This window comes from Acomys minous (genome assembly GCF_964271855.1).
Source record: "Acomys minous genome assembly, chromosome: 15".
NCBI lineage: Eukaryota > Metazoa > Chordata > Mammalia > Rodentia > Muridae > Acomys > Acomys minous.
Genome location: NC_140497.1, coordinates 97528366 through 97555416, shown reverse-complemented (window position 1 = coordinate 97555416; position 27051 = coordinate 97528366). Strand labels below are relative to the sequence as shown.

Sequence of the window (27051 nt, the reverse complement as noted above, 5' to 3'; positions counted from 1 at the left end):
GTAAAAATCTTTTTCGAAACCTTTACTATGAGGTAATGTCTATCTCTGATATTGAGGTGTTTTTCTTGCAATATTCAGGGCTTGCTGTAGTAGAAGAGCCAGGATCTGGTGGTGACATGCTGCCTTGGCTATTGCTGGTTGTGTTCTTGCACTGGCCTCTAAGCATCTGGGTTTGGGGTGATTATAGGTCTAAGGTACAGATTTCTGGGTTTGTCTTTGTTGAATGAGTGTTTTGCTCTTGGTTTCTGTCTGAGTGGCCTGTGGTTGAGTAGAAGGTCTAAACCTAACATGGGGGCTGGAGTTCTGGCAGCTGACAGGTGTGGCCTCTGGTCCAGCTGGGGCAGGACATGGTGGTGATGGGGAAGTGTGGGTGATAGGGGCTGGGCAGGCGCTGAGTGGGAGCAGCCCACAGGCTAGTGCCCTACCTGGGTTCTGGTTGCGACAAGTGGAATGGACTAAATGCTCCAGAAAAAAAAAAGCAGAGATTGTCAGACTGGCATAAAAATTCTTCGGATATTCTGTCTATAAGAAATATACTCCATTCAAAGGCACAGAGAGATGAAGGAAAACCTACAGAGCAGACAGCATGTAAACACCAGCCAGAAAGGAACTAAAGTGGTTTTTATTCACAGTTAAACAATGTAAATTTTAAAATAACAATATTGCTAGTAACAAAGGGATATTTGTGATGCCAAATGCTCACTATAATAGTAAGATAAAACAATTACTGTGTATAGACAATAAACTCAAATATATGGTGAATTAAAGAGAAATCCAACAGCTAAAATTATATAGTATTTCAATATTCTAGCCCCTATAATTGATAAACCGCTGGCTATGTAATTGCTAAGAAGTTAGAAGACTTGAAGAAATTTTGCCAAATTAACTTTTAAAAAAAAAGCATATACAGACATCACCTGACAATAGCAAAATGTACATTCTTTTTAAGTGCAAATGCAGCATTCTCCTGGAGGTGCTTTCCAGGCCTTCATATGTAGCTATCCAGTACTCATTAAGCACTTTTGTACCACGGGGTGCATGTCTGGTCCCCCCTGACTAACCACTAGCCAGCAGAGCAGATACCATGGCTCAGAAGCAACTTTATGAGAATGAAACTCCACTGGCTTAGTTGGTTCTGGTCCCAACTACTGACGTCAAGCTGCCAGTTTATTTTAATTGTTCACATTTTGTCCGAGTTGAAAAGGGCATAAGTGAGAAGATAGGGCACAAAACACGTCCCTCCTGTGGCACGGGGAGGACTTGGGTGATGGGCCATAGTAACACTCAGAAGACACCTGAGCATGCATATGCCAACTGACAGTGGTCTCACAATGGAGACACGGCCACACTTGCAGAGAAGCAGCTGAGGGTATGATCTGGTTCTGTGGCTAACACGGCACAACGTGCTTCATTCCCTCCACAGGGAGTGTCTCCTGCCGGGGACCCCAGCATCTCAGCGTGACACCCAGCCATGCCAGCATGACGAAGGCTATCAGGTTGGTCCCCATAGGACAAAACATAAGCCAAATAAAACCTCCAGCCAGGGTTGAAGCTAACAGGTTGCGTCTTAATCCTATATGTCCATGTTTGCAGAAGGTTGTATTGTATGTTGCACTGTATAGTTTGAGTTTTGACTTAGAGACCTCAAAAGGAAATATTGAATGGCTACACAATAGCTCCTTAAAAGAGTAGGCTAGGGTCACAAATGTTTCCTGTAAAAGCCAAGAGGTAAATAATCTTGATTTTCTTGCCGTTTCCCAGCTCTGCCTTTGTATGAGAAGTGATGCTGGAGGAGAAAGCTAGCAGGCTGACTGTGTCCCCATAAAGCACCTCACAGAAGCAGAGGCTGGCTTGGCCCATGGCTGAGGTGTGCCAACTCTAAAGACTTAGCTTTCACTCAGTACACCTTTTTCCATGGACAGCTAGCTAGGCAACTCCCAATGTCTCTCACATACATTCTGAGCACTCAAAGGCCAGCCATCATCTTTCAGCTGCTTGCTAGGCTCCTACAATGCCATGATCAAGTCTCCATTTTGCTGCCTACCTCTAGCTAACTGAGCTGCAGTAAGCACGTGGCCTGGTATGTGTAGCCATGTCTGGCTCTTGGGTCGTTTGCAGTTGTCTGTTGACTGATGTACCTAACAAGGACTTTGTGCCTGCCACTGAGTGCTTGGCACCTCCTTCCTTGATGCTGATTCACCTGACTCATCAACCTTACCTCATTCTCTGCCGGCTCTTGTGTCCCCTGGTTGGTACTGCAACCCCAGCACTCATTTTCTGGCTGCTCTGGACTGGAAGGTTATACACACAGGACAGGTGTGTTGCTGAGTATCCAGGCTCTGTTTGAAACGGCTGTGGTAAGACAGTAACAGGTGGCTATCTAGAGATTATTGCAGAAAGGGCAGGGAAAAGTGAATGTAAACTTGTGCTGTACTTTCTGTGGAAGGCAAGAAGTAGTGGTGGTTTATTCTGAGCCTCTGGGCTCACTGGCAGTCTCTGCTCATCAGGAATGCACAGGCAAAAGAAAGGTTGGTGTGTGTGTGAATTTGGAAAAGGAAGATAAGGCTGTAGGCAAGTAGGTTTGCCTGTGAGAACAGGCAGGCTGTTCATGAATTACAGAAATTAGCTGCCAGCAGGAGCAGTGTCCCCAGGAACTACAAGATCCCAGGATGTCCAAAAACCATAAAATTTAGACAAAGTAAAGATTAGAAAGAAGGAGAATGCAGTCAGCTAATGATAGCACCTTGCCGAGTACAGCCTGTAAGCCGAGTTTGGGCAGCACACATGAGTCAAGACTCATCTTTCTGGAGGCCATAGTAGAAAACATTGTCTGCGTAAGCTTGCCAAGAAAGTCTCCACAACTCAGAATCCTGAGAACGGAACCTGGAGCTCTTGGTGACTAAAGGAGCAGAGGAGCTACAGGGTGGCCTAGAGAGGCAAGATGGGCCAGCCGTGGTAGCACCCGGCTTTAATCCCAGAACTTAGGACAGATGCAGGTGGGCTCTGAGTTCGAGGCCAGTGGGTCTACAAAGCAAGTCTGGGATAACCAGAGCTACACAGAGAAACCCTGTCTCAAGGAAAAAAAAACTTCCTGGAATTACTGGAAAGGACTGGGGAAGGTGGAGTGAGGTGGCTTCCAGGAACAGATAGATACAAGTAGCTATAGTAGCAGAACAGATCATGAGGCTACAAAGACCCTGGGTCCCTCAGTTCCTGTTCAGCTCCTCACTGTCTTGGACTCTAGGGAAAGTGGAGATGCCTCTTGACTTTGGTCACCATCTGTACAGCAAGGCCCCAGGTTGCCTGACAGAACAAAGACAGTCTCCTGTCAAGTTCTGTTCAGCATCTTCTCAGCCTAGAGCAGGCCTTGTTCACCCTGAGTGTGCAAAACATACTCTTCATCATTAAGGCCACACATAGTCAGGATTTGGATGACCATGTTACCAGGGATATGAAGAATATTTGTGACTGTGTTATTGTTTAATGTATTATTAGAGTCCCACCGTTGCAGACGCCCTACAAGGAAGTCTCACCAGCTCCAGCGTCACAGTTATCCAGCAGAGCAGCACAAGGTCCTTCCCCCAGCCTTAGTGGTTCGTGGACTGGACCACCTCGGCAGCCCATCAGCATCTCAGGGCTGCTGCAGAGGCAGCGTGCAGGCAAGTACTCAGCTGGCTCTCTCAGAAGAGTGCACATGAAATGTCTATGTAGATACGTGTGCTAAGGGCAAGCATAGAGCCTCGTGTCCTGTCCGTCCTGGTTGTGAACTCAGTTAGCAGTACTCTGAGCTAACCTGTCATGAAAAATGTAAAAATACATATTTAAGCCAGTGAACTCTTTTTTATTTTCAACTTATTTTTCTTCTTTCTTTGTTTTGTTTTTTGAGACATGGTTTCTCTGTGTTAATAGCCCTGGCTCTCCTGGAACTCACTCTGTAGACCAGGCTGGCCCCAAACTTAGGGAGATCCACCTACCTCTGCCTCCTGAGTGCTGGGATTAAAGGCATGCCCCACTACAAGTGGCTCCAGCTTATTTTTCTTATTTGATATTTGCATTTTTGTTTTCTTCAGCAGTATATAATTAGGAAGTCATTTCAAAGCTCACATCTCTTTATATCTCTTAATGCTTCCTACAGGGTCAGCATCCTCTGGGGGGATGGACATTGAGAAGAGGAGCCCATTTTTGCCCTCCACACCTGCAAATCTATGCTCTGCAGCCAGCCCCTGGCATGTGTACATTCATCAGTAAATATCACTGATCATTCTAGAGAGATGATGTAACTAAATAAAGTAGCCTTTTGATAAAGTAGCTGTCTGGATAGCCTCGTGTACTTTTTTGGCAGTTGTATTATCCTGACACTGTAGAGCACTCCTAAATGTGGGTGTGGAGGCTCAGGTTTGCTGGGCTTGTGCCCACAGTATAATGTATGAACACAGAGCATCTCCCGTGGAGAGCCAACAGTTCAGGGTGACTCCGTTTCTTCCTTGTGCTGTGGGTCTCCAATGGCAGTTTTGTTACTCAGGGCTGTGCCAGCCAGTGTGTGGTGCTGTGTATCGTGGGAAGTCTCTGCAGACTAGGCTCTGCCCTGAGCTCACCTTGCAGGTTAGGGTTAGGCCTACGGGCACAGAAACTGTTGCTCTGTTGGAGTGGACGCTCCCTGGACTCATAATTCCACACCACAGGAGCTGGGAAAGGGCCTTGTGGAACTTTCTCTACGACTTTATTTTCTGTTTGCCTATAATTTGTCAGAGAGCTTATCTGGTTCTGTAGAAGATGTTAACAGCAGAAAGAAGTAAGTGCCCACTCTGCAGATAGACTGAGGTGCAAGGAGGCTACACACTAGATTATCCCAGTGGTATGTGAATGCCGTTGCCATGTTCCACTTCCCCAGTCCTCAGGAAATGATGCTTAGGCTGCTGAGCAGGAGTAGGCCTCACCTCTGCTCTCCCAGAAGGTGTGTATGACCTAGGCATGGCTGTCGTCAGGAGTGTGCTTGATCCCAGAAGTATGTGATGAGTGTTCAGAAATCGTGTAGTAACAGTCCTGTTCTAAGTTCTCTCCATTCCCAGAATTTGTTTGTAAAAATATTTTTACAAATTCTTTGTTAATTTCATGCAATGTGTTTTGATCATATTTACCACTTACTCTTCTCCTTTAAAATTATTTACATTATTTTACTCTGTGTGTGTGTGTGTGTACACATATGCATGCTTATCTGTACAGGTAGGGGAGCAGGGCTCTGCCAAGTCAAGAAGAGGGCATTGGATCCCTTGGAGCTGGAGTTATAGACATCATGATGGAGCAGAAAGCATTCTTTCTCTTATTTGGTGTAGTTTGGAGGGGTGGGATATTGGGTTTTGTTTTGTTTTGTTTTGTTTTGAGACCAGGTCTCTCCCATAGCCCTGGCTGTCCTGGAACTCACTCTGTAGACCAAGCTGTCCTGGAATTCACAGAGATCTGCCTGCCTCTTCCTCCCTAGTGCTGGGATTAGGCACGTGCCACTATGCCCAGCTAGCAAGCACTCTTAATGACTGAGATATCGCTACACCTCAAATTCCCAGAAGTTTATAAAATGTTATAAAATCCATATTTATGATATAAATGTTTTCTGTCATATAATAAATACATGATTACCAAATGCTAAGATGTTAGATAAATGTATAATGTAAATGATTTCCCATATTTATGATATCTCAATATGAACCGTGCGCCTAACCCTAGCCCATGGGGCAGGTGGACATGGGCTGACTGACTGCAAAAGGCCACAGCAGATGGAGGTCCACACTCATGGCTATATGTTTCTCAGGGAAACAATGTTTAAAGTAATGCTGAGGAGTTCAGCAGATGCAAGGAGACCACTGTCTCAATACACATTCTTCCCTCACAAGGTCTGGTTATTCAGATGTAATCTTTAAATTGTACAGTTTCTTCCATTGCTTTACATTACATTGTACACATAAAATTGAATACCATGGGCTGGAGAGATGGCTCCATGGTTAAGAGCACTGCCTGCTCTTCCAAAAGGACCCGGGTTCAATTCCCAGCACCCACATGGCAGCTCACAACTGTCTGTAATTCCAAGATCTGACACTCCCACACGAACAGACATAAATTAAAATTAAATAAAATATATTTTAAAAATTGAATACCATGATTTTTAGCATTGCACACTATTTTTATTTTGTCACAGTTAAGCTTTTGAGAGCCATTTAATTCCAGGGCACATTTGGTTGAGTTGAGATGTTTCCCCTTGGCACTTTCATCAGCACTTATCACCAGTTGTTCTGTTCCTGTAATCTTCTCTTAAGTAAACATGTAGGTAGTTGCCCAAAGCCTGCTACTTTCACAGTGGTAACACTCCAGTATGGGGCTCCTTACATTCGTCACCCAAGAGCAGAGTATTCAGAGGCAGTCAAGGGACAGTGGCGAGTGCTGTGAGCACTAGAGGGCGCTGGGCCACACAAGCCGGAGCTTCGCTGTAGAAAGACAAGCTGTCTATTTAGTGTTAAATTGTGAAAGGGTTAGGCAACTGAAGAAACTCACAAAGGCAAAAATAAATGACGAGGTCAGATAGAGGGTCCCTGGTTCCTGGCAGAATAATTGATCCAAGTTTATTAACGACACCAGGGAGACACACTGGGAGCAGCTGTGTGTTCCCAAAAGCTAAGGTATCTCAGGAGTGTTCCATGTGCAACAGCAGGAGAGTGAGCCTTAAAGACTATTGCTCAGTATTTGGGGAAGGAGCAGAGTTTAACAGCCTTACTATCCTGGGTTCTTATTTAATAGGTAATCAGCCTTTGATATATTTTAATATCTAATCATCTTAGCCATAGCTCACCCAATAGGTACTCAGTGAATATTTTACCCTTACCCACTATAACTGTCCATCTTCCTTTCTTCATTGTCCTCCCCCTTCTTGAGTGCACACTCCACATCACCCACCTCAGTGTTTGAGACAGTCTTGCTGTACTGTCCAGGCTGTGTGTACCACCATGGCTTCTTATCCAGCTTTTACTACGAGGTAACACCACATGGAGTCAAATTGCATATACAAGAGCAAGTGACCAAGAGCGCGTGAGGCACAGCTGGACCCCCACAGGTCACAAGAAATAGTATTAAGAATCTGCCTCAGGCTGCAGAGATGGCCCAGAGGTTGACAGCACTGACTGCTTGTCTAGAGGTCCTGAGTTCAATTCTCAGCAACCACATAGTGGCTTACAACCATCTATAATGTGATCTGATGCCCTCTTCTATCATGGAGGAGAGCACTGTGTTCATAATAAATAAATAAATAAATAAATAAATAAATAAATAAATAAATTTTTTAAAAAAATCTGCCTTAGGGACTGGAGAGATGAGGCCACAGTTAAAAGCACTTGCCACTCTTACAAAGACCCAGGTATGGTTCCCAGCACCAATATGGTGGGTCACAACAGTCTGTAACTCCAGTACTCAGGTATCCAACCCCCTCTTCTGGAACTATCTGCACGTGGTTCAGACGTACATGAAAACAAAACACCCATACACATAAGAATAAGTAAATCTTTTTTTAAAATCTGTTCCAATCAAACTTGGTAACACATGCCCTAATCCCAGAACTCGGGAAGCTGAGGCAGGGAGATTTGGATGTCTAGGAACATAGTAAGATCCTATCTACACACACACACACACACACACACACACACACACACACACACACACACACACACTCAGTCACATGGCAGACAGGCCCAGAAGATAGGAAATATAGGGGACATGAGAGTTATCTGGGCTCTCATAATGCCTTCTAACACAGGACAGATGGGATGACCCAGATGGGGATCCAGTACAGAAATGGGCCTCTGTCACTTCTCTGCAGAGTGGGAACAGAGTCAACAGTAAGTGGCAAGGAAGTCCTGAATATGGAGGAGGGGGCTAGGCCAGGAGGCTGTGACGTGGAGCCCCAGGGGGAGAGTGATCACCCAGCCGAGAATGGCTCAGGAGGGAGAGGCCGCTGCAGAACTGTGGCCTGAGCACAGGGCTCTAAGGAGGGCTGGGAGGGAAGGGTTAGGCAGTGACGTGACAGCAGCCTGCTGCCTTCTCCTGTGGCAGGGGAGACCATCTGTTGAGAGCTGTGGCCAGGCTTAGTGAAGAAAGCCCCTACTGTTAAACAGTCCACACCTACATTTACAAGTCAGCTTAGGACCCAAGTCCAGTGGGTAGGTGACTGGTCACCTCTTCGTCCCCTTCCCACATCAGCAGCTTTCTCTAGGCACCCTTGTAGGAGACCGTGTGTAGACATACCTCCAGGTGAATATGCAGGCGGCACTGTGCCTTTTGCTCACTTTAGGAACTGTTTTTCCATCTAAGTCTGCTCATAATTCCATACATATGCATGGTTTCAAAGTCAGATCTACCTACTAAAAACTTCTAATCTCTACTTTGGGCCCCATTGGCTCTCTCTCCATCTCTGGACTTAACTGGTTCTCTATGGTTTGTTTTTCCACCTTCACCAGTTTCCTGTTCACATCCCAGCTGTGTATCAGTAGAAGGTTCTTGAAAGGATGCAGCAGTTGCCCACAGTGACCATTACCAGCACCTAAGTATGTCCCTTGCAAACAGTGAGTTCTGCGCCTCATTCACATTTCCCTGAGCAGTAAATAATTCTGAGCCTCCTTAGTGCTTTCTCTCCTCTGCCCTTCCACACTTTCTTCCTCAAACGTATCTCCTGGGCATCCTAGACACTCCTTGGCTCTTGGCTGAACCTCTCTGCTCCCACATCAGAATCCCTGTTTTCCAATGGTGCCAGCATGTCCCTTCTCTTGTGCCCTGGCTGAGCTGACCAGATTCTGAGTCCAACCTCAACCTCCCCACTTCTTGGCTTTCCATCTCTTAAGAGTCAGAATTGCCAGCCATTTGGCAGAGGTTGCACTTTCAGCTTTAATTTTTCCATGGATAAAGAATGTAAATTTAGGTATTACCTTACATTGTGCTTCTCAAAAATGAGTGGTAGATCTGAGCACTGTGTCTCAGTGGCACACAGAACCTGGCTTCCGGAGGGACCTCAGCTAACCCTTTCCTGACCAAAGCATTCAGGCAGCTGCTGGTGTAGGCCTGTCATCGGGAACCTAGAAACCATAAGATGGGCCTGGGAGGAGTAACAGTGTGGGGACCCTGCATACTCCCATTCACCAGTCCCGGCACGGAGCTTTATTAAAAGAACAATCCAGAAGCCCCAAAACAGACAGGAAGACCTGGGACTCAGACTCAGGAAGTGGACCAACATACAGGAGATGGGTCTAGGCAAATGTCCCAAAGCCCTCTGCTCCAGCCACCTCTGCTGACCTATCACCACAAGACACTCCCACTTGAGCCTGAGTCACTCTTAGTTGGCCCTGGAAGCAATGGTGTTCCTCCTGGGCTCCTAGCCAGCCTCCTAGGCCCGCACTGTGAGAACTGACCCAGCCTGAACACCAGATGGGATGGAGCAGGTAGACAGTCCGAAGTGTCAAACCTGTCCCCCTCAAGCACTTAAGAAGCCATGGTTTGTCTGAGCAGGACAAAGGTTCTTTCAAACACAAGCAATTATAAATACTAAGGGATGTTTTGAACAAGTTTTCAGACTAAGAGGAAATTCCTAAAATTCTTATGTGGTAAATTCAAACCTTCACACTGACTTCGCTGGTACTGAACATTTCTGTTGGGTAGGGATGGCACCAGCGGAAGGAGAGCCTGGGAGTAAGCGTGACCGTAATCTGATATGCTACCAAGCCCCACTCCAGGTCTCTTCCTGTATCAGTGCTAATCAGTTTACAAAGCCCAGGAGACCCCACATCCCCACAGAGGGATGTCACTGGGGAGCTGGGCAGAGAATGTACTGGGCACACACACACACACACCACAAGCCATTTGTCACTGCTATCCTGAGTCCTGTAACATTTCCACAATTTGCCTTTGTTTTATGACATTGCCTCCCCCCCCCCAAGACAAGGTTTCTCTGTGTAGCCATGCTGTCCTAGACTCACACTGGCCCAAAGTCACAGCGATCTTCCTGCCTCTGCCTCCGAATGCGGGCCGATTCTGTTTCTTTAAGCTAGTTGCTAGGCTTTAGCTTTAATGTGGTGAATTCTCTTGTGTGTTAATCAGTTAACCTAGAACATGCCCCAGGACCCACAGCAGCCCCAGGAAGAATGCCCAGGGCTCTGAGGTCCATTAGTCTTAAGGTAATACCCACTTGCTAGCTCCAGCTGAGGGCGCCCCAGCCTTCACTCTAACCAAGGTTTTTGCTCTAGACTTTTCAACTTGTCACAAAGTGATACTTAAGATAATACGGTAGTTGAAAACTTTACTAAACAAATCTTTTAAGATACAAAGTACAAGCTTGTTTCTTTCTAGTTAGTGCTTATCTCACAGTGTCTAGATTCAATTAATGTGAAACTGTGGACAGACTGGAGCCATAGAACTTTCTAAAATGCATGCCCATGCTGTGCATGCTTCCTCTGGGAATAGTCACCTGCTGCGCAAAGCTGAGCAGCAGCTGGGCTGTGTGCCAAGAGACAGTCTTGAAAAACCTTAGTCTGGCTTCAGGGCCTAATGACTCTTTCTCCATCTTGGTACTTTGCATCAGTATCTCTACTTTTTTTTTTTTTTTTGAGACAGGGTTTCTCTGTGTAGCCTTGGCTGTCCTGGACTCACTTTATAGACCAGGCTGGCCTCGAACTCACAGCCATCCGCCTGCCTCTGCCTCCCGAGTGCTGGGATTAAAGGCATGCGCCACCAAACCTGGCTCAGCATCCCTACTTATACCATACCCAACCAGGGCTACAAGAAAATCTCCTTGTGGGGATTGGGCCAAGTATCTACTGCAGGTTGGCCCTCTTGGGCTATGTGCTACAGGATAGCCCTTCACCCGAAGCCATCAGCAAAACCTCTCCCTACCGTGCTAGTTGGTGAGTCTGGATGTACAAGTATCTTGGGGACACTGGCGACATAAGATCTGGGAAGGCAGAAGGTAGCATCTGCACCAAAGACAGAGATATCACAGGGACAACCCAGAGTGTCCACAGATGGGTACACCAGGGACTGGCTTCACAAATGCCAAAGTTATAAACATCCTTGAGTTAGATGTAAATGCACCAAGACCAAGCCTCACAGGTAGTGCTGAGGAAAAAGACAAGTCCGCAGTAGGTATATGCAATCCCATCAGCCTGGTCCAGATTCTGCTGTCAGGATTACTCTCATTGTTCATCTCAGTTGGCCAACAAGTATTTCGTTATCAGTTGGCACTCCCATAGTTGCCTTCGGTGAACACAGTAGTTTCCTGTCTGTGGGCACATATGTGGTCCCTCTTCTGTGGGGACAAATGGCTTCCCCTCGAGCACCACAACTGGTTCCCGTCACTAGGCACATGCACAGCTCCCCATCAGTGGACATGTACTGGAAAGGCCTTGCTGCACCTAAAACTCTAATGCCAACTCTGCTGTCAGGTGAGCCCAGAAAACCCACTGTACAGAGCTTCTGTTTGACTGGCCTACCAGCCACCCAGCTACAAGGCCCAAGATGGGACAGCTGTGGACAGCCATGGTCCTGTGGGCTCCAGGGAATGGTGTTGAGGCTACACAAGAAACGCGGAAATACGTGATGTTTTTGAGCCTCTCAGGAGTGTGGCATTAACTCAACCCCAGGCACCGATGCCAGGACCCATGATCTTAACCTTAACAATACACTGTCATTGATATTGGGTGTGCCCCTGTGCAGTCACTTACGGGGAACACAGGGTGAACTGTCTTGAAGTAGGTCTGCAGTCAGAAGATAGTGCCACTACCGCCTGCTTTGAAGCATTTTCCCATAATTCTATGTTTCTCTTTTCAAAAATTAAACTATTTGGGGAGAGCTAGGGAGATGGCTCAGGGTAAAGTGCCTGCCATATAAGCAGGAGGATCTAAGTTGAGATTCCCAGCACCCCTAAAAGGTAGAAATGCTGGTGCACACCTGTAGCTGACCTTTTCCCACCCTTTATAACCCGCCCCATTTCACCCTCTAACACTAGTCCTCTAGGTAGGAGAGAAACAAGGATAGAGGGCGTGGTGGCGCACGCCTTTAATCCCAGCACTGGAGAGGCAGAGGCAGGAGGATCGCTGTGAGTTCAAGGCCAGCCTGGTCTACAAAGCGAGTCTAGGACAACCAAGGCTACATAGAGAAACCCTGTCTCGAAAAAAAAATTCACAAAGATTCACCTGCCTCTGTGCCCTGCCCCCCTCCTCTCTTCCCCCCCCCCCATGCCCCGCCACCAATGCTGCCATTAAAGGCATGTGCCATCATGCCTGGCTATATTTTGTTACTTTTGTTGCTTCTTTGACCATGGCTACTAACAAACTGCAGCCAACCTCCCTAAATGACCAACAACCACCCACTCCACCTGGGGAGAGGAGGGGCCCTAGCACTTTTATACCCTCTGAAAAGTTCCCGGAATTCCAAATGTCACACAGCCACAGCAACTATCTGCAGCTGGCAAAACCACGCCTCTGATAGAGCATGGGGCAAACCATAGTCAGCGGCTGTGGACGATCTGAAGCAGCCCCACACCCCACACCTAAGGTTAATGCAAAAACACATTCTTATATTTCTGTGTTTTTAAAGAAACGAAAATTCCAAATTGTCACTATACACACCTGTAACTGGCTCTAGAGAAGTAGGGCAACCCATTGGTCAGCCAGAATGGCGGAATCGGTGAGTTTCAGGTTCAGTGAAAAACCCTGTCTCTTTTTGCTAGTAGATTTTGAGACGTGGTTTTTCAGTGTAGCCCTGGCTGTGCTAGAGCTCACTCTCTAGACCAGGCTGGCCTCAAACTCAGAGATCTGCCTGCCTCTGCCTCCCAAATTCTGAGATTAAAGTTGTGTGCTACCACCACTCAGCCTGAAAAACCATATCTTGAAAAATAAAGATGGATGAGGCCATGTTGGTGTTTGTAATCTGTGCTGTCTGGGTTTGTAGTCCTACTGCAGCCAGGGGCCATGTTCCCATGAGTGGCCTTCACTGCCACGTCAGGCCTTGGTGATGTCCTTGGCCTGTACTGCTGTCACCGGCTATTGTGGTGTCCTTGACCTGTGAAGCAGCAGGTGTCCATGTTGATGTCTGTGGTTTGCGCTGTCGTGGGAGACCAAGCCGGGGTCTGTGGCACGCGCTGATGCTTGTGGTCTGTGCTTTCACCAGAGGCCATGTGGGGGGTCCATGATCTGTGTCCCCACTGACTCTAAAGGGTGAGGCAGCTAATCCCAGCACTCTAGAGGCAAAGAGAAGTGAATCTCTGCCTTCAAGTCCAGCCTAGTCTACAGAGGAAATCCTAGGACTGCCAAGGCTACACAGAGAAACCCTGTCTGGGCCAGGGGAGGAAGCAAGGAAGCTGCTTTTGCAGTGGTGTCAATGACTGACAGTTGGGAAACAGGGATGTGGAAGGTTTCTGTGACAACTCTAGCCCCACTCCCGAAAAAGTAACAGCCTAGACAGAAAGACATCAAAGAGAACTCTTAAAACTTGTAATCTCGGCACTTGGGAGGCAGAGGCAGGTGGATTACTATGAGTTCGAGGCCAGCCTGGTCTACAAAGTGAGTCTATGACAGCCAAGGCTACACAGAAAAACCCTGTCTCGAAAAAACCAAAAACCAACCAACCAAACAAACAAAAAACTTGTAATGAAGCCTTGATCGGAATCCATCTTGGCCTCATACTTCCCTCCCCCCCCCCAAAAAAACTAAAAAATTGTAATGATGCTGAAGTGTAGCTCTCCACAATTGATGGCTTCTGGTGGGGTATGGGTGGGGAAGGACCCAGTTTTCTTTAAGGGGCTGGCCACTGGGAGTTTGACCATGCTCTGGTGAGCAACACAAGTTGGACTTGTTTTTTTCTTCTTTTTTTGGCAGGGGAGCATGGAAGGACTAGAAGGTGGGGAATGGACCCAGGAGGCCTGGAGGTGAGTGTGATCGGGGTACATGATATGAAATTCCCAAATAACCAATAAAAATATTATGTAACAAAAAAGTATGTCAGTTCAGACATGGTAGCACAGTCCTGTAATCCCAGCACTCATGATGCAGAAGCAGGTGGATCCCTTTGAGTTCCAGGCCAGCCAAGATTATGAGTAGTGAATCTCTGTCTTAAATAAAATAAAATAAAAGTATGTTCTTCTCTTTCCCTTAAAAAAAAAATAAAGTGGAGAATTACGGTGATAAGACCCCTAACATTGACCTCTGACTTCCACACAGTGTATGTACATTTATGTGCACCCGTACACTCATGTGCACATGCACCACACACTCATACACACAAAACTAATCTATTAGGGCTGGAGTATGGCTCAGTGATAAAGCATGAACAGAACCTTGGGTCCAGTGCTCCGCACCACATTCAGGTTTCTTTTTAATTTTGTGTTACTTTTTTCACTCACTGTATGGATCTGTGAGTGCATGTGCCACTGTGCGCACAGAGGTTAGAGGACAACTTAACTTGCAGAAGTGGGCTCTTTCCTTCCATGAAGTGAGTCTCGGGTAAAATTCAAGCCACCAGGCTTGGCAGCAAGCACTTCACCTACTGAACAGTTTTGCAGGCCCTCAAATTTTTTAAATCCAAAAAAAAAAAATTTTTTTTAAGTAGGCACAATAGTGAGCAACTTAGGGCAGTGTTGCAGGGCCCTTATTCATAACTAAGATCTCTTCAGTCCCTGGCCTGACCATGGGCATGTCAGCCTCTGTTTGCTATTGTGAGGACATGGGCATTAGTCATGAGACAAGCATCTACCAATCCTCGCCTTTTCTTCTCGCCCAGAGGCAGTTGGGCCCTGCCATGCATTTCAACCTCAGGGAGACTGATAGACAGGCAGAGGGCTTCTTGAGCAGACAGGGTTACTGCACCAGGCCAGATACCAGAAGTTTCTGACAGTCTGGAGTGTAAGGATAGATTAGACCAACAGAAAGGAAATAGAACTTTGTGGAGGGGAAGCAGAGGCCACTCTGGTCTGTGCAGGTTTTGGGGGGTGCCTGGCTAGGTGAGTTTCAACCCCACATCAACACTGTGTGGGGAACATAAAGCTGGGGCAGGAGCTGCAGGGTTGGCATGGTCAGGGTGGGCATGAATTGGTGAGCACCTATGAAGAGGATGTGGTGAGTCCAAAGAGTTCCTAAAAACCTGCTGATAAAATGTCTCATCTGTGGGGTAGTGTCACCTCATTTTCCAGAAGCAATAGGTCATGATTTCTTACTTTTATTCATAAAGCTCCCTCCAGAAGGGCTCCTGTGACCACGCAGCATAGAACATCATGAAACAGATTCTCTCTCCTTCAAAGGGTGCCATCCAAGCAAAGCAAAGCAGCCTACAGAGCACACTGGGGCCTCGGAGCCCGTGTGTCTGGCCAGGAAACCAAACTTTCCTCCCCCAAGGGAACTTCAGAACACCTGGAAGGGACCCCAGCATCCCAGGAGAATGGTCAGGGGACCCAGAACCCCAGTGCTGTCCCTGTGTCTGCTGCCTGAGACAGTATACGGCTCAAAGCAGAAGAGGAAAGAATTTGGTATTTGGAGTCAGGGCCCTTTAGAAACCTCAGGAATCCGTTTTCAGGAAATGTCTTTTCTCCTGCCACAGAAACACTGAGAAGTGAGACCCTGAGGTCCTCTGAGCCTTCTGTAGCTCTTCCTAAGCTGAACATGGGGAGGGCCTAGGCCTCAGGGCCCTGTTGAGGTGAGGTATTGGGAGAACCTCCAGGGTGTGAGGGCTATCAGGGGTGCCCAAGGGGACTGCCAGATGCCAGGAAGGGAAGGTCTAGGTTTAACCAAGCCTGACAGTTTCTGGAGGGGACTGCAGAGGAGGTGACAGAGGGTGAGGGCTGGGAAGACCCAGAGAACACAGGGGCAAGACTCTGGCACCTAGGTAGACTGCTCACCATCTCTAGCTCTGTCCCTCCTGTATCCCCTCCCCATGGGCTATGCTGTCTTACTTAACTATAGCTCAGGCTCTGGGGCCAAGGTCTGGATAGGGTGGAGTGAGACAGCACCCTGTCCACACAGGTTTGCATCATCCCATAACCCTCACTCCTTTGTGAGGGGCTAGGATGGCCAGACTCTGTCCCTCCTGAGCTGATGTGGGGACAAGTAAAACCTTAGGAACCCAAATCCAGACTTGAAGGTGTCAGAGCTGGTGACCCAGGGACACAAATGTGTCTGGGTTGGGGCTTCAGTTACAGAAACTGAACCCCATGGCCTGTCTCTCCCAAGGAGGGTCCCTTTGGCTCTCTTTGCTGTTCATGGGCTGACCCCACAGAATGTGTCCTGGAATCTCCTTATACCATATTACCTACACTAGGACCTGAGGCCCCATGGGAACAGCCTGTACACTGCGACTCTCTCCTGGCATTCAACATTCAGTGGCGTGCAACAAAAGATAGGCTCTATTTTAGGGGTCACTTTTCAAACCCAGCATTCGAGAAACTAAGAGGATGTGGGAAAAGTAACGGGCCTCAGACAAAGAAGCCATAGTTTTCGCTGCTTGTCTCTTCCTGGCCCTGGGAAACTTGGTCCTGACACCAGGTCCTAGGCTACAGGAAGTGAAGACACTGCAGTTCCCCTAGGGACTGGCTAAGTGCTTCCAATGAGGTGCATGTGAGAAGGCTGCTGCCGGCCTGGCCACAGAGGCAGCTCAGACCTGTTTCCTGCTGAGACGACCCTCCCGTCCTGCTTAGCTTTAATGCTTCTAATTTCTCTGTTTCTACATTTCAGACTGGCACTTGGCAGAAAACTGATTTGCAGCAAGGCTTTTCTGAGCCAAGACTTCCGTGAGGACAGACTGGCTAATGATTTGAGTACACGGCCCCGGAGCCCTGGAGAAGGCCCTCTTATTAAAAGTTTGTTTTCTCTGCAAAGCTGAGCTGTAGAATCTACCCAGGCCTTTCTTGTCTGTAGTTGGGGCAGCAGTGGAGGTAGCCCTGGTGTGCATCTGCACACATTCACTGCAGGAAATACGAGAAGAGGCATCGAATTCTCCCGTTGTGAGGAAGCACAAAGGCTTTGCCCACAGGCAGCCCTGTTCACACGACCCCTGGGGCAGGCCATCCAAGAGGCCCCTTATTTCGCCCTGCCCACTCTGGTAGAGCAGAAGTCCTCGTTCCCTAGGATAGAGTAGGAGACACTGTGACTTCTAGAATTCTCTGCATCACCATCTTTACCTGTGTCCAGCTCCGGCCCCCAGAGGACTGGTTGCCCTGAGTTACCTCACATGAACCGGAAGCCCTGCTGGTCATCTGTCTGACCACTGGGTAGTAGGCAGGCACCTCTATGCCTGGTTTTGAGCTACTCAAGAAGTCTTACTTGTGTTCATGTGTGTCTGTAAGTGGGGGGGTGGGTATGCATGGAGGTGTGTGTGTGTGTGCATGTGTGTGTTCATGCGCACTCATTTGTATGCAGGAGTATATGTTTGTGGAGGTACACATGGATGGATATATGTACATGAGTACATGGAGGCCAAAAGGCTGCAGGTGTCATTCCGCAGATGCTATCGATTATGGGAGAGGGGAACAGAGTCTCTCACTGGCCTAGATTTCACCAAGTTGGCCTGGCTGCCTGGCCAGTGAGCACTGGGGATCCCTCTGTGCCTCCCCAGCACTGGGGTTACAAGCTCATGCCTCTATGCCCAGCTTGTTTTATGCAGGCGTTGAGGTCAAACTCAACTCTTCATTCTTGTGGAGCAAACATTTTACCAGGTGCTGCTCAAGAAACTCTTGTCGAGCTAGAGAGATGGCTCCGAGGTTAAGAGCACTGGTCCTGAGTTCAGTTCCCAGCAACCACATGATGGCTCACAACCATCTTTAATGAGATCTGGTGCCCTCTTCTGGTGCACATGTATAAATGTTGCAGCCCCACACTCCTGATATATACTTACAAATACCATTATATATACAATATGTATTTACAAATACAAAATATATACTTACATACACAAAAGAAAAAGAAAAGGAACTCTTGTCACCTCAGCTTTCTGGAGCTTTCAGCCTGTGGTCCTCCACAGGCAGCAATACTTTTGAGTAGGAAGAACAGGACTCTCTGGTCCCTGAAACTTCTAGGTGTCTTGAGTGTATACCTGAGGATCCAGCCTACTCAGGGGACTGGGGGCTCCAGTTTGCACAGTGAGTTCCTTTGTAACTTGGTGTATCGACTGTACTACATCAAAAAACATCCTCTGCCTTCCAAGAAAGCAGGCCAGGGGTGAGAGGCTTGTGCCAGGTGAGTGGGCACAGGCCCTGGGCCCTGGCATAAGAGGATCCTGGCTCAGCATATAAGTGCCTGGAAGCCTCAGCCCAGCAGGCTCCTCCTTGCCAAGGACACTAGGACAAACAAGGGACCTGCCCTTTGTTACCTCATGGTACATTCTCTCCAGAAACCAGGTCTCCCCATGGTTGGAGAAGTACTGGGAGATCCTGAACTCTGCCCTAACCCAACATTACAGAGCTGGTTCACTTTGAGCACACTAAGCTATGTAGATGCACACTACTGCACACACGCATTTATATACAGACTTGTGTGCATGGACATATTGGCTACCAGGGCATACAGAATAATACTTGGGAGATTTGGGCCTGGTAAGGTTTATTTGAGGGTCAGCCTACGGAACTATGGGGCTGATGCTCCCATTGCTGCCTACTCTAGGACACAAGGGTGACTTTCTAAGACAGAGGACTCTGTGACTTTCTTGCCCCTCACAAGCCAAGGCACTCTTACCAGGTCGGCAGGCAGACACACACTGCGCCTCCCGCCTCCATATCCCCCCTCCCTACCAGGTCCAGCATGGACGCTATGTCTGCCTGGTGAGTACTCACTGAGAGGCCAGTTCAGTGGCAACTGCTGCATAGCTCGGAGCCAGCACTCCCTGGGTCTGTTTTCCAGTGGAAACTGAAGCAACAGCCCAGAGGGATTTTTCGCTGATTCATCCAAAGCCCAACACCTGAGGCTGGTGACCCTTACAGGGACCAGGATAAGCTAGCTTCTTCCAACCTAACAGGGACACAGAGTTCATCTTCAGAGGGGGAAGTGGGAACTGGAGTGCCTGCCAAGAAGACACTGAAGGCCCCTGTTGAGACTAACCCCAGGAGCAGTGTAGCCCCAAATGCCCCGGCAATGCTGCAGCTTGGTAGGGACATGCTTTTGTCCTGCATACACTCCCTGGCCCTCTGAGATCTCCTGTGGGGGCAGACTTCTGCCCACCCCACCCCCACTAGGTACCTTGCCATTGGCGAAATAAAGCTGTTGATTCTGCAACACACACACACACACACACACACACACACACACACCAGCCAAACTTTTGGAAAACAGAAGGCCTACAGAAAACAGGAGGTGCTTGCCATGTTTGTAGAGGGACCTGAGTGGGAGCTCTTTGGAGCTGCAGCTGCTGGCATCCACAATATCAGAGATCTTTGGGTGGGGTCAGCTTTCTTGGCTCCCAGCTTTCCCACCTAAGCCCTATCCTGACTTAGGGCCACTCATCTGATCAATATTCACCTTAGAAACTTATGCTCCAAAGAAAGTAGAGGCAATCCCCATCACAGTCAAGGGCTCCCAGAAACCCAGAGCAAGGGTCTGTTTTTACACCCAGACATGGGCCCTGCCCAGCTTGTGATACTGTTACCGGTATAAACTGTGTCCTTCAGGACTGGCATGTCCACTGGTCACTGCAAGCATGGGGTCCCTGAATCCCTAGAGTCACATCCTTGAGAACTTTTCTCTTCCCAAGGTCAGCCATGCTTGGATGCTGTGGATGCAGCATCCACAAATAATTCAGAGCCTAGAACCACCCACCCAGTAGGCAGCTAGTCCACTATGGAATCACTATGTATATAGAAACATCTATAGGGACTGGAAAGTTGGCTTGTGTGAGGAAGCTACCCAAGCCATCCCGTGTGTTCTTTTCAGAAAGTTTTATGGCTGTTCTTGGAGAGAAAGCCGAGTATTTCCTGTCACATAAGGCCCTCCGGGAGAGCCAGCTATTCTTCACAGCCTGGTCCAACCTGCCTTGAAGCTCCCAGGCAATGTGGCAATGTCCCTTTATCCTGACTGAAGCACGTGTGGACAAGAGCAACAGGCAAAAGCTGCCCTGTGGAAGCTTCACCTCAATTCCTCATGGCAGGGAGGAAAACCTTTCCCCACAGCTGGGTAGGGCACCTAATCCCACAGACCCTTAGCTGATTTCCACCCATTAACTAACAAGACTGACCCAAGGGCTATCCAGGGCCAAAGAGGCAAGAACGTGGGATGGCTGGCTGGCTAGAGGTCCTAGTGAGAGGGATGTCTTCAATAGAGAACAGGATTTAAAAGGACACGTATACCAGACCTGGCCATAACACACATGGAATATGCAAAGCAGGAGTCCAGATCATATGCCCTTCAGGTTCAGATGACCAAGCCCCCACGAGTGTCCCCTCTGCAGGACCCAGGCTGGGCCCTGGGCTGAGAGGATGGTTTACAGGCTGGTAAGGAGCTGCAACTATGTAGTTGGATCCTCTCCCTGGGTTTTCAATAAAGGGCTCCTCAGGAGTGTCACCTGGGCCTGGAGAAAGAGGCTTTGGTGGCACACCTACCTCAGGCCACTGTCTTGCCCTGCCAGATTCTCTAAGCCTTCGTATGCATGTCTCAGAGGCCTTGGGGGCTCTCTCGGGTTCTGCTGCCTCACAGGTATGCCAGCTAGGGCTGAGCTGAGTGGAGATGTGGGTGATGGTTTACCCTCCCCATAGCAGGGCCCTGCAGCTCCTGGGCTGGGCCAGGCTCTGGCGGCCAGACCCAGGCAGGCTGGCGAAGACTTTTGGCTGCGGCTCCTCTCATTTCCTCTTGGCCCGAAGGCTCGGCTGCCTTGGAAACAAAGGGTGAATTGTGCCTGTACACTGGCCCTGGGCCTTAAAGGCTCCCCAGTATAGCAACTGCCTCTACAGGGGCTTGAGGGTGACAGCGTGCTTCCAGCCAACTAGGGTTCCCCTGGCAGGAACAGGGGCTTCAGGGATACCAGCCCCAGGTACCTCCAGAAGAAATCCGAGAGAGTGGCTGGGCTGCCTTGCTGTGCCTGTCCAGTACCTATCCCTGAGCAGCAACCTCCTACCCTCAGCTAAGCCCAAGAACAATTAGCCTAGAGCCCACCCCACTAGGACCCTCTGTGTTCTGCAGCCCCCAGCCCTTCTGCCCTGGTGAGTCATGGGCAAAAACCTCTGCTTGACCATTCAGTCAGACATCCCTGGCAAGCAGATTTGGGAGTGCTCTGTGCTCAGTGTTGGCTCCGGAGAGTTAAATGGGGCCAAGTCTCTCCTCCCAGTGGGGCAGAGTACCCATAGCTACACAAACGCTCCCAATAGAGGACTCAAATCCAGTCACTGACTGTCCAAAGAACAACCTGGAGTATACTTAAACTGGGGATAAGAACGGCCGCACAAGCCAGGCGTGGTGGTGCACGCCTTTCATCCCAGCATTCGGGAGGCAGAGGCAGGCGGATCGCTGTGAGTTTGACAGCCTGGTCTACAAAGCGAGTCCAGGACAGCCAAGGCTACACAGAGAAACCCTGTCTCAAAAATCCAAAATAGATTAAACCCCTACCCAGATCTAGCCAATGGTCAGAACAGTCTCCACACTTGAGTGGAAAGTGGGATATGACTTTCTCACGTACTCTGGTGTCTCACATTTGACCATGTCCCCTGGAGGGGGAGACCTGGTGGCACTCGGAGGAAGGACAGCAGGTTACCGAGAAGAGATTTGATACCCTATGAGCATATACAGGGGAGGTAATCCCCCTCAGGAACAGTCATAGGGGAGGGGAATAAGGGGAAAATGGGAGGGAGGGAAGAATGGGAGGATACAAGGGATGGGATAACCATTGAGATGTAATAAGAATAAATTAATTTTAAAAAAATTTTAAAAAATATGTATGTTTTCTGGGACAAAGTATAAATGAATGTGTCAAATTAAAAAAAAAATAAAAATAAAAATAAAAAATCCAAAATAGAAAAAAAGACATCTAAATCTGTGGTTTCACAGTAGAGGGTCTTCCAAGCCCCAGAGCACCTGGCCTGTGCACCCAGCCAGGTTTGTTTGCTCTAGATTCTAGAAAATCCAGACCAGGAACAACATGGTTCTAGAGGTCATACTTCCTGAAGCCAGCTGTTGGGGGGGGGGGGTTCAGAGCTGAGACCCGCCCCAGGCTTCAGAACAGCTGGCCCTAGCCTTATTAAAGAGTCAGGTACTGGGCCATGTATGTATAGGTCTTACTGAAGGCTGACAGCAACCCCTCCATCCTTGAGGAATCCTGCCCAGCAGGATCACTAGATCCCACCCCCCACTAAGGAAAGGTCACCCCCTGGACATATAGCCCTCCACTCTGTGTCAAGGCTGGAGGGCCGTGGCAAGGAGGGGACTGAGGACTCCTTGAACTGGTTGCTAAGATAGCCTGGAGAGTGGTAGGTGGGAACAGAGAGACAGGAGTCTTTGTTCCCAGAAGGATGAGTTTCTTAGGCAAGCAGCCAGGTCTACTGTCTCCACCTCCCCAGTCTCAGTGTGGAAGGTGGGAGAACCGAGGCATAGGCTTGCCTGGGAATCCTGCAATGTTCCAGGTCGGCTGGAGCAGGCACACTGCCCAGCAAAAGGGCTACCTAGCTGCTTCTCTGGAGGACAGGGCTGCTGCTTTCTGTCCCTGACCCTTTAACTGGCTCTCTGATAACACAGTCTTAAGATCCTTAGTCCCTGAAGACGGATGAGCCTCAGGAAGTCTCCAGTCCCAGCCCTGCTGCTGCTATTCCTTCTGGGCCCTGCTAGCAGTCTCTCCATACTTACCTTCTATGGGGAGAGAGAGACGTGCTTCTTCAATGGCTATTCATTCACGTGCCTGCGTGAGACTCACAGGGAGCTCCCGCCCAGTCAGAACCCAGCACTGAAACTCAGATGTCCTACTGCTTCTCCTGCCAGCTGTTGCCAGCTGTCACCACCTGATGGCCCAGGGCCAGATGTCTGACAGCTGTTGTAGTGGGAGGTGGTGGGGCAGGGCGGGAGGGGGGGTGGAGAGGCGGGTGCAGCTGCCTCAAAGCATAAGAGCCATAGCCTCTCTCTTACCTCTACTACTCACGCTACTGCAGACCTGGGCTGAGATCTCATGTCTGGATACGAGGCCTCCCTAGGCAGGAGGCATGTGCGTGTGGGTGGTCATTTTACTTTTCCCACCCAGTGCTCCCTCTGGCAGATCAAGGCAGCTGATGGGGCCATTCATCTGTCTCTCCTAAGATGAGCACCAGGGAGAGAAACTACAAGGGGACAGGTCTTCAAATACAGGTCAGAGTGTTCTCACCCAGACCCAGCCCTGGATCTCCCAGGGCTACACTTCTCAGGCCATTCAGCCTAGTTGCACACCACACAGATTCCAGAGTTGAGGTCTCTAAAGGAAAGGGGTTGCCTGAAGAAATCAGTTGTATCACCCTGCAGAAAGCAGGGTCACTTGCCCATGTTTCTCCTTATGCCTACCCTACATTCCTGGGCAGCCAGGGTCTCTGGGGTCCCTCTCCCATCATCTAGGCATGTTAGAGAGCCAGGCAAGGTCTGGAAGGAGTATGGTTTTTGTGAAAGGAGACCCTGAGTTAGGCCAACATGATCCAGTATCCAAACCCAGCCAACAGTGGGATTGCAGGCAGTCTGAAAGGATGAGTAGAGGTCACAGGGTAGAGCTGCCTGTGCTCAACAGGTCACATTCAGGGTCACCCCACTGAGCACCTTTAACTCTTCTCTCTTCAAAGACAAGGGACTCTGGACCCTTTGTCTCACCCTTCTGTTCCAAGTCCCACTGCACACAGTAGAGAATCATGACCTTCCCTGGAGGTAAGCACTGACCATCAGAACTTCCTCAGGAAGATGACATTAACTGGCCAACTTCCCTGTCCGCTACGAGGAGCGAGGGGGTAGTCTGGTGAGGACCCTCCTGCTGGCCTTCCATTTACATCAGACACCAAGCCAGGACCTGCTCAACCCTGCTATCAGCAAGGTACCAGAATGGAGCCAGGGTCCTGCAGATCAGTCCGCAGAGGCCCTCCGGAACCCCAACTCCTAGTGAGCACAGAATGCTCTTTATCCTACCTTAGCTGGGCCTGGTCCTAGCTGGAGGTTCAAGATTATGGGGTCAGAGAAGCCTGGACAGCAAGCACAGGCAGTCTCCCATTCAGGTATAGCGCACTGCATGGCAAGCCCACCGCCCAGTATTGCCTCGGAGGCAATTTTCTGCCAGTTTTGGTGGATATCATGAGTACCAACCTTCTCCTCTCCTCATTGGCTGACCTGAGAGGCTCTGAGCCCAAGTGAGAATGAAGAAAGCTCATGGAGGCTTTTGATGCCTCAGGTGGGGCATGATGGGAAGACAGCATGGACAGCTACCAGAACTCTTCATGGGTGGGACCACGAAGAGCCAGTGATGTATAGCAACCAGGGAAGGCTGAGACAGGACAACTGAGGATCCAAATCTGACCAGGCAGTGATCTTGCTTGGATAAGGCTGGCTTGGAAGGATTAAGAACTGGGGTTTGGCCCAGATCTGGAACAGGAAAGGTGCCCTGGCCGACCATGAGGTGAGGTCATACAAGGTTCCATTATATGTATCAGTCTTTCCATGTTGCAATAGGGGCCTCAGGGTGATCTTCAGACTTACCAAGACCCCCACCCCAGGGAAGGGTTACCTGTCTCCAAGTGGGAGTTGTACAGCGCCAGGCCTAGGTCCTAGGCTAGTCAGAGGGCCCAGAACTGGAACCAGATTAGCATCCGTTTCTGCTACAAACAGACCCTGCCTCCAGCTATACTGGCATTCCTTCCTCTCCAGATCCAGGTGGCTCCAATCCAGGCTGGAGTTGCCATCGCAGAGGTCCCTCTTAGAACTTCCCACGCCTCCTCTGAGGAACCATCGCCACCAAAGATGGCTATCCTGTCCAAGCTCACCACGGGGTTCCTGGGTGGCTGACTCGGGTAACAGTGGAATCAAATGATCACCCAGAAACTTGGTCAGCCCAGCCATGGCCTGAAGCAAGCATACCCTTCACATTATCCCTCACCTCATTAAGAGACTTGTGAGGCCATAATAAAGCGTCAGCTCTGGGACTCTATGGTGCTGCAGAAATACGCCTGGGTCTTCATATAGCTGAGAGGCGCCCTGCCTACCACCTGCATCTGCAGACACACAACTCTCAGAAGGGTTCTGCCAAAGCGCTCTAGAATGAATACTGCAGCTCCTACACCACAAAGCTAGACAGAGCTCCTTTTTCTACTAGGACACAAGAAGTTCTTTGCGTGGTGCGCTACCACAACTGTGGGAGGAACTGCCCTCCGCACTGAAGAGCAGGTCACCACACTCTGTCCCTGATGCTGGAGGCTCAGCCTGGCTACATAGGGCCCAGCTTTGTGATGTCTGGGAGATCAGGGCAGCTCTTCTTGGCTATGCCTGGTGTTCTGGCCAAGTCTGTGGCTTTTAAGGTGTCTCCACCCCAAGCTCCTCTTCTGTGTCACAGTTCCTCTGTGGCTATGTCCTGGTCCTGGAACAAGGCTCTGATCTCTAGCCAGGTCCTCTGACTGCAGGGTGGGGCAGCAGCCAGTGTCCTTCTCAACTCATCTTTGTACTATCACCCTTCCCTGGGCATTAGCCTTGGCCCTTCCCTGCCCCCAGGGACAGCTGCAGGACAGCGCATGGACATCCTTTGAAGCTGGAGGAGGGAGGGGTGTCACACCCAAGGGTGTCAGAGCCTGCGCCAACCTTTCAAGTTTGCCGGCTTTTCCAGTGAATCAGCTTATCACTGCCTAGATGGGTCAGATGGAGGCTCAGGCATGGCTCCCTACCGCATCGCTAATGCACCCACCACTCCCTGAATCTCCTCCTACATGACATCCAATTAGAGGACACTATGCCTGGCGGGCCTATGGGCCACACCAAGGACAGCAGTATCCCCTCCTGACCTCTAAGTAGGGAAAGCTAGGGACATGTGTACTTGCCCATGTGAGAGGGTTTCAGCAGGCAGGGGAGAGCTATTTCAGGCCCCTTCTTCTGTCCTGGAGCCACAGTTCCTCATCTCCCCAACAATTTTGCCCCCAGCTTTCAGCAGGCCACCACACTCAGCACATATTAAGCCTGGGCAGCAGGAAGCATCTGGATGACACAGGCTTGGAAAGAGGGGACGCTTAGGTGGACAGACAGGTGCTTCCCATCAGTAAGGCTAGGTGTCTCTACTCCATGCCCACCTTTTGGGCACTGGCAGGCTGTCCTCAGAGGCACTGTCCTCTTCTTCTCAAGCTCAAAGCACACAGGTCATTTATTTCTACCCATGTGACACAGCAGCCCTCTGGGCACATGGGGAAGACGGTGAATTCAGCTTTGAAAACGTGTTACAGCAACCGGGAAACAGGGTGGGGTGACCAGCATGTACCTTTACAGGGATGAACCAAGCACATTCACATGAGGCCTTTCCAGAGCTGAGCTGGAGACATGGGCTCACAGCTCCTGCACGTGAGCGGGGACAGCCATGGTCTGAGGCAGACACAGAGCTCTAAGCTCCAGGGCAGGTTGCCTTACCTACCTTGCAACCCTTTTCCCAGTCGCTCACCACCTGCTGCTCTCCCCAGGAAGATCTTGCCTATAAGGCAGCAGATGAAAGGCGGAGGGTGAGTGAGGGGTTGCTCTCACTCATTGGTTGGTTCCTGGCCTTAGGCCAAAGATAAGGGCTCAAGGCTGGGTCTCCCCTCCCTCAGAGTGGCTCCTCTCTGCCTGCTCCCTGGAACGGTGCGTTTGTACGACACAAGTAGCCTACTGCCTAAGGGTCCCCCTCTTCCCAACTCCTTCTACCTCAGAGAAACTTGGCCTAGTGCTCAGCCATCCCTGTCTGAGGAACATCCGTCTACCACCAGCTATGGGCATGAAGACCCACTGTGCCTTGAACATGCACCTGGGCACCCCCAGCACCTGGCAGCCAGAGATGGCCCTGTCACTAACAGCCAGGACCACCCCAATGTGGCTACCCCAAAAGGCCAAGGGCTAGGAGCTGTCC

General features: G+C 49.5%; 1 protein-coding gene across 3 annotated transcripts in view; it reads left to right on the top strand.

Annotated features, from left to right (window-relative positions):
- Positions 1-16984, top strand: part of RNF212 (ring finger protein 212) — a 42890-nt gene extending 25906 nt beyond the window's left edge. The window contains exons 10-13 of one of the 3 annotated variants that reach the window (XM_084760729.1): positions 1424-1496; positions 3496-3663; positions 13899-13948; positions 16743-16895. In XM_084760729.1, the coding sequence (XP_084616855.1) occupies positions 1424-1496; positions 3496-3663; positions 13899-13917 (260 nt within the window). In that variant the 3' untranslated portion in view covers positions 13918-13948; positions 16743-16895. Of the gene's footprint in view, positions 1-1423; positions 1497-3495; positions 3664-4135; positions 4307-13898; positions 13949-16742 lie in introns of those variants that run through there. The other 2 variants (XM_084760731.1, XM_084760730.1) reach the window with 2 other exon arrangements.
- Positions 16985-27051: the final 10067 nt, after the last annotated feature.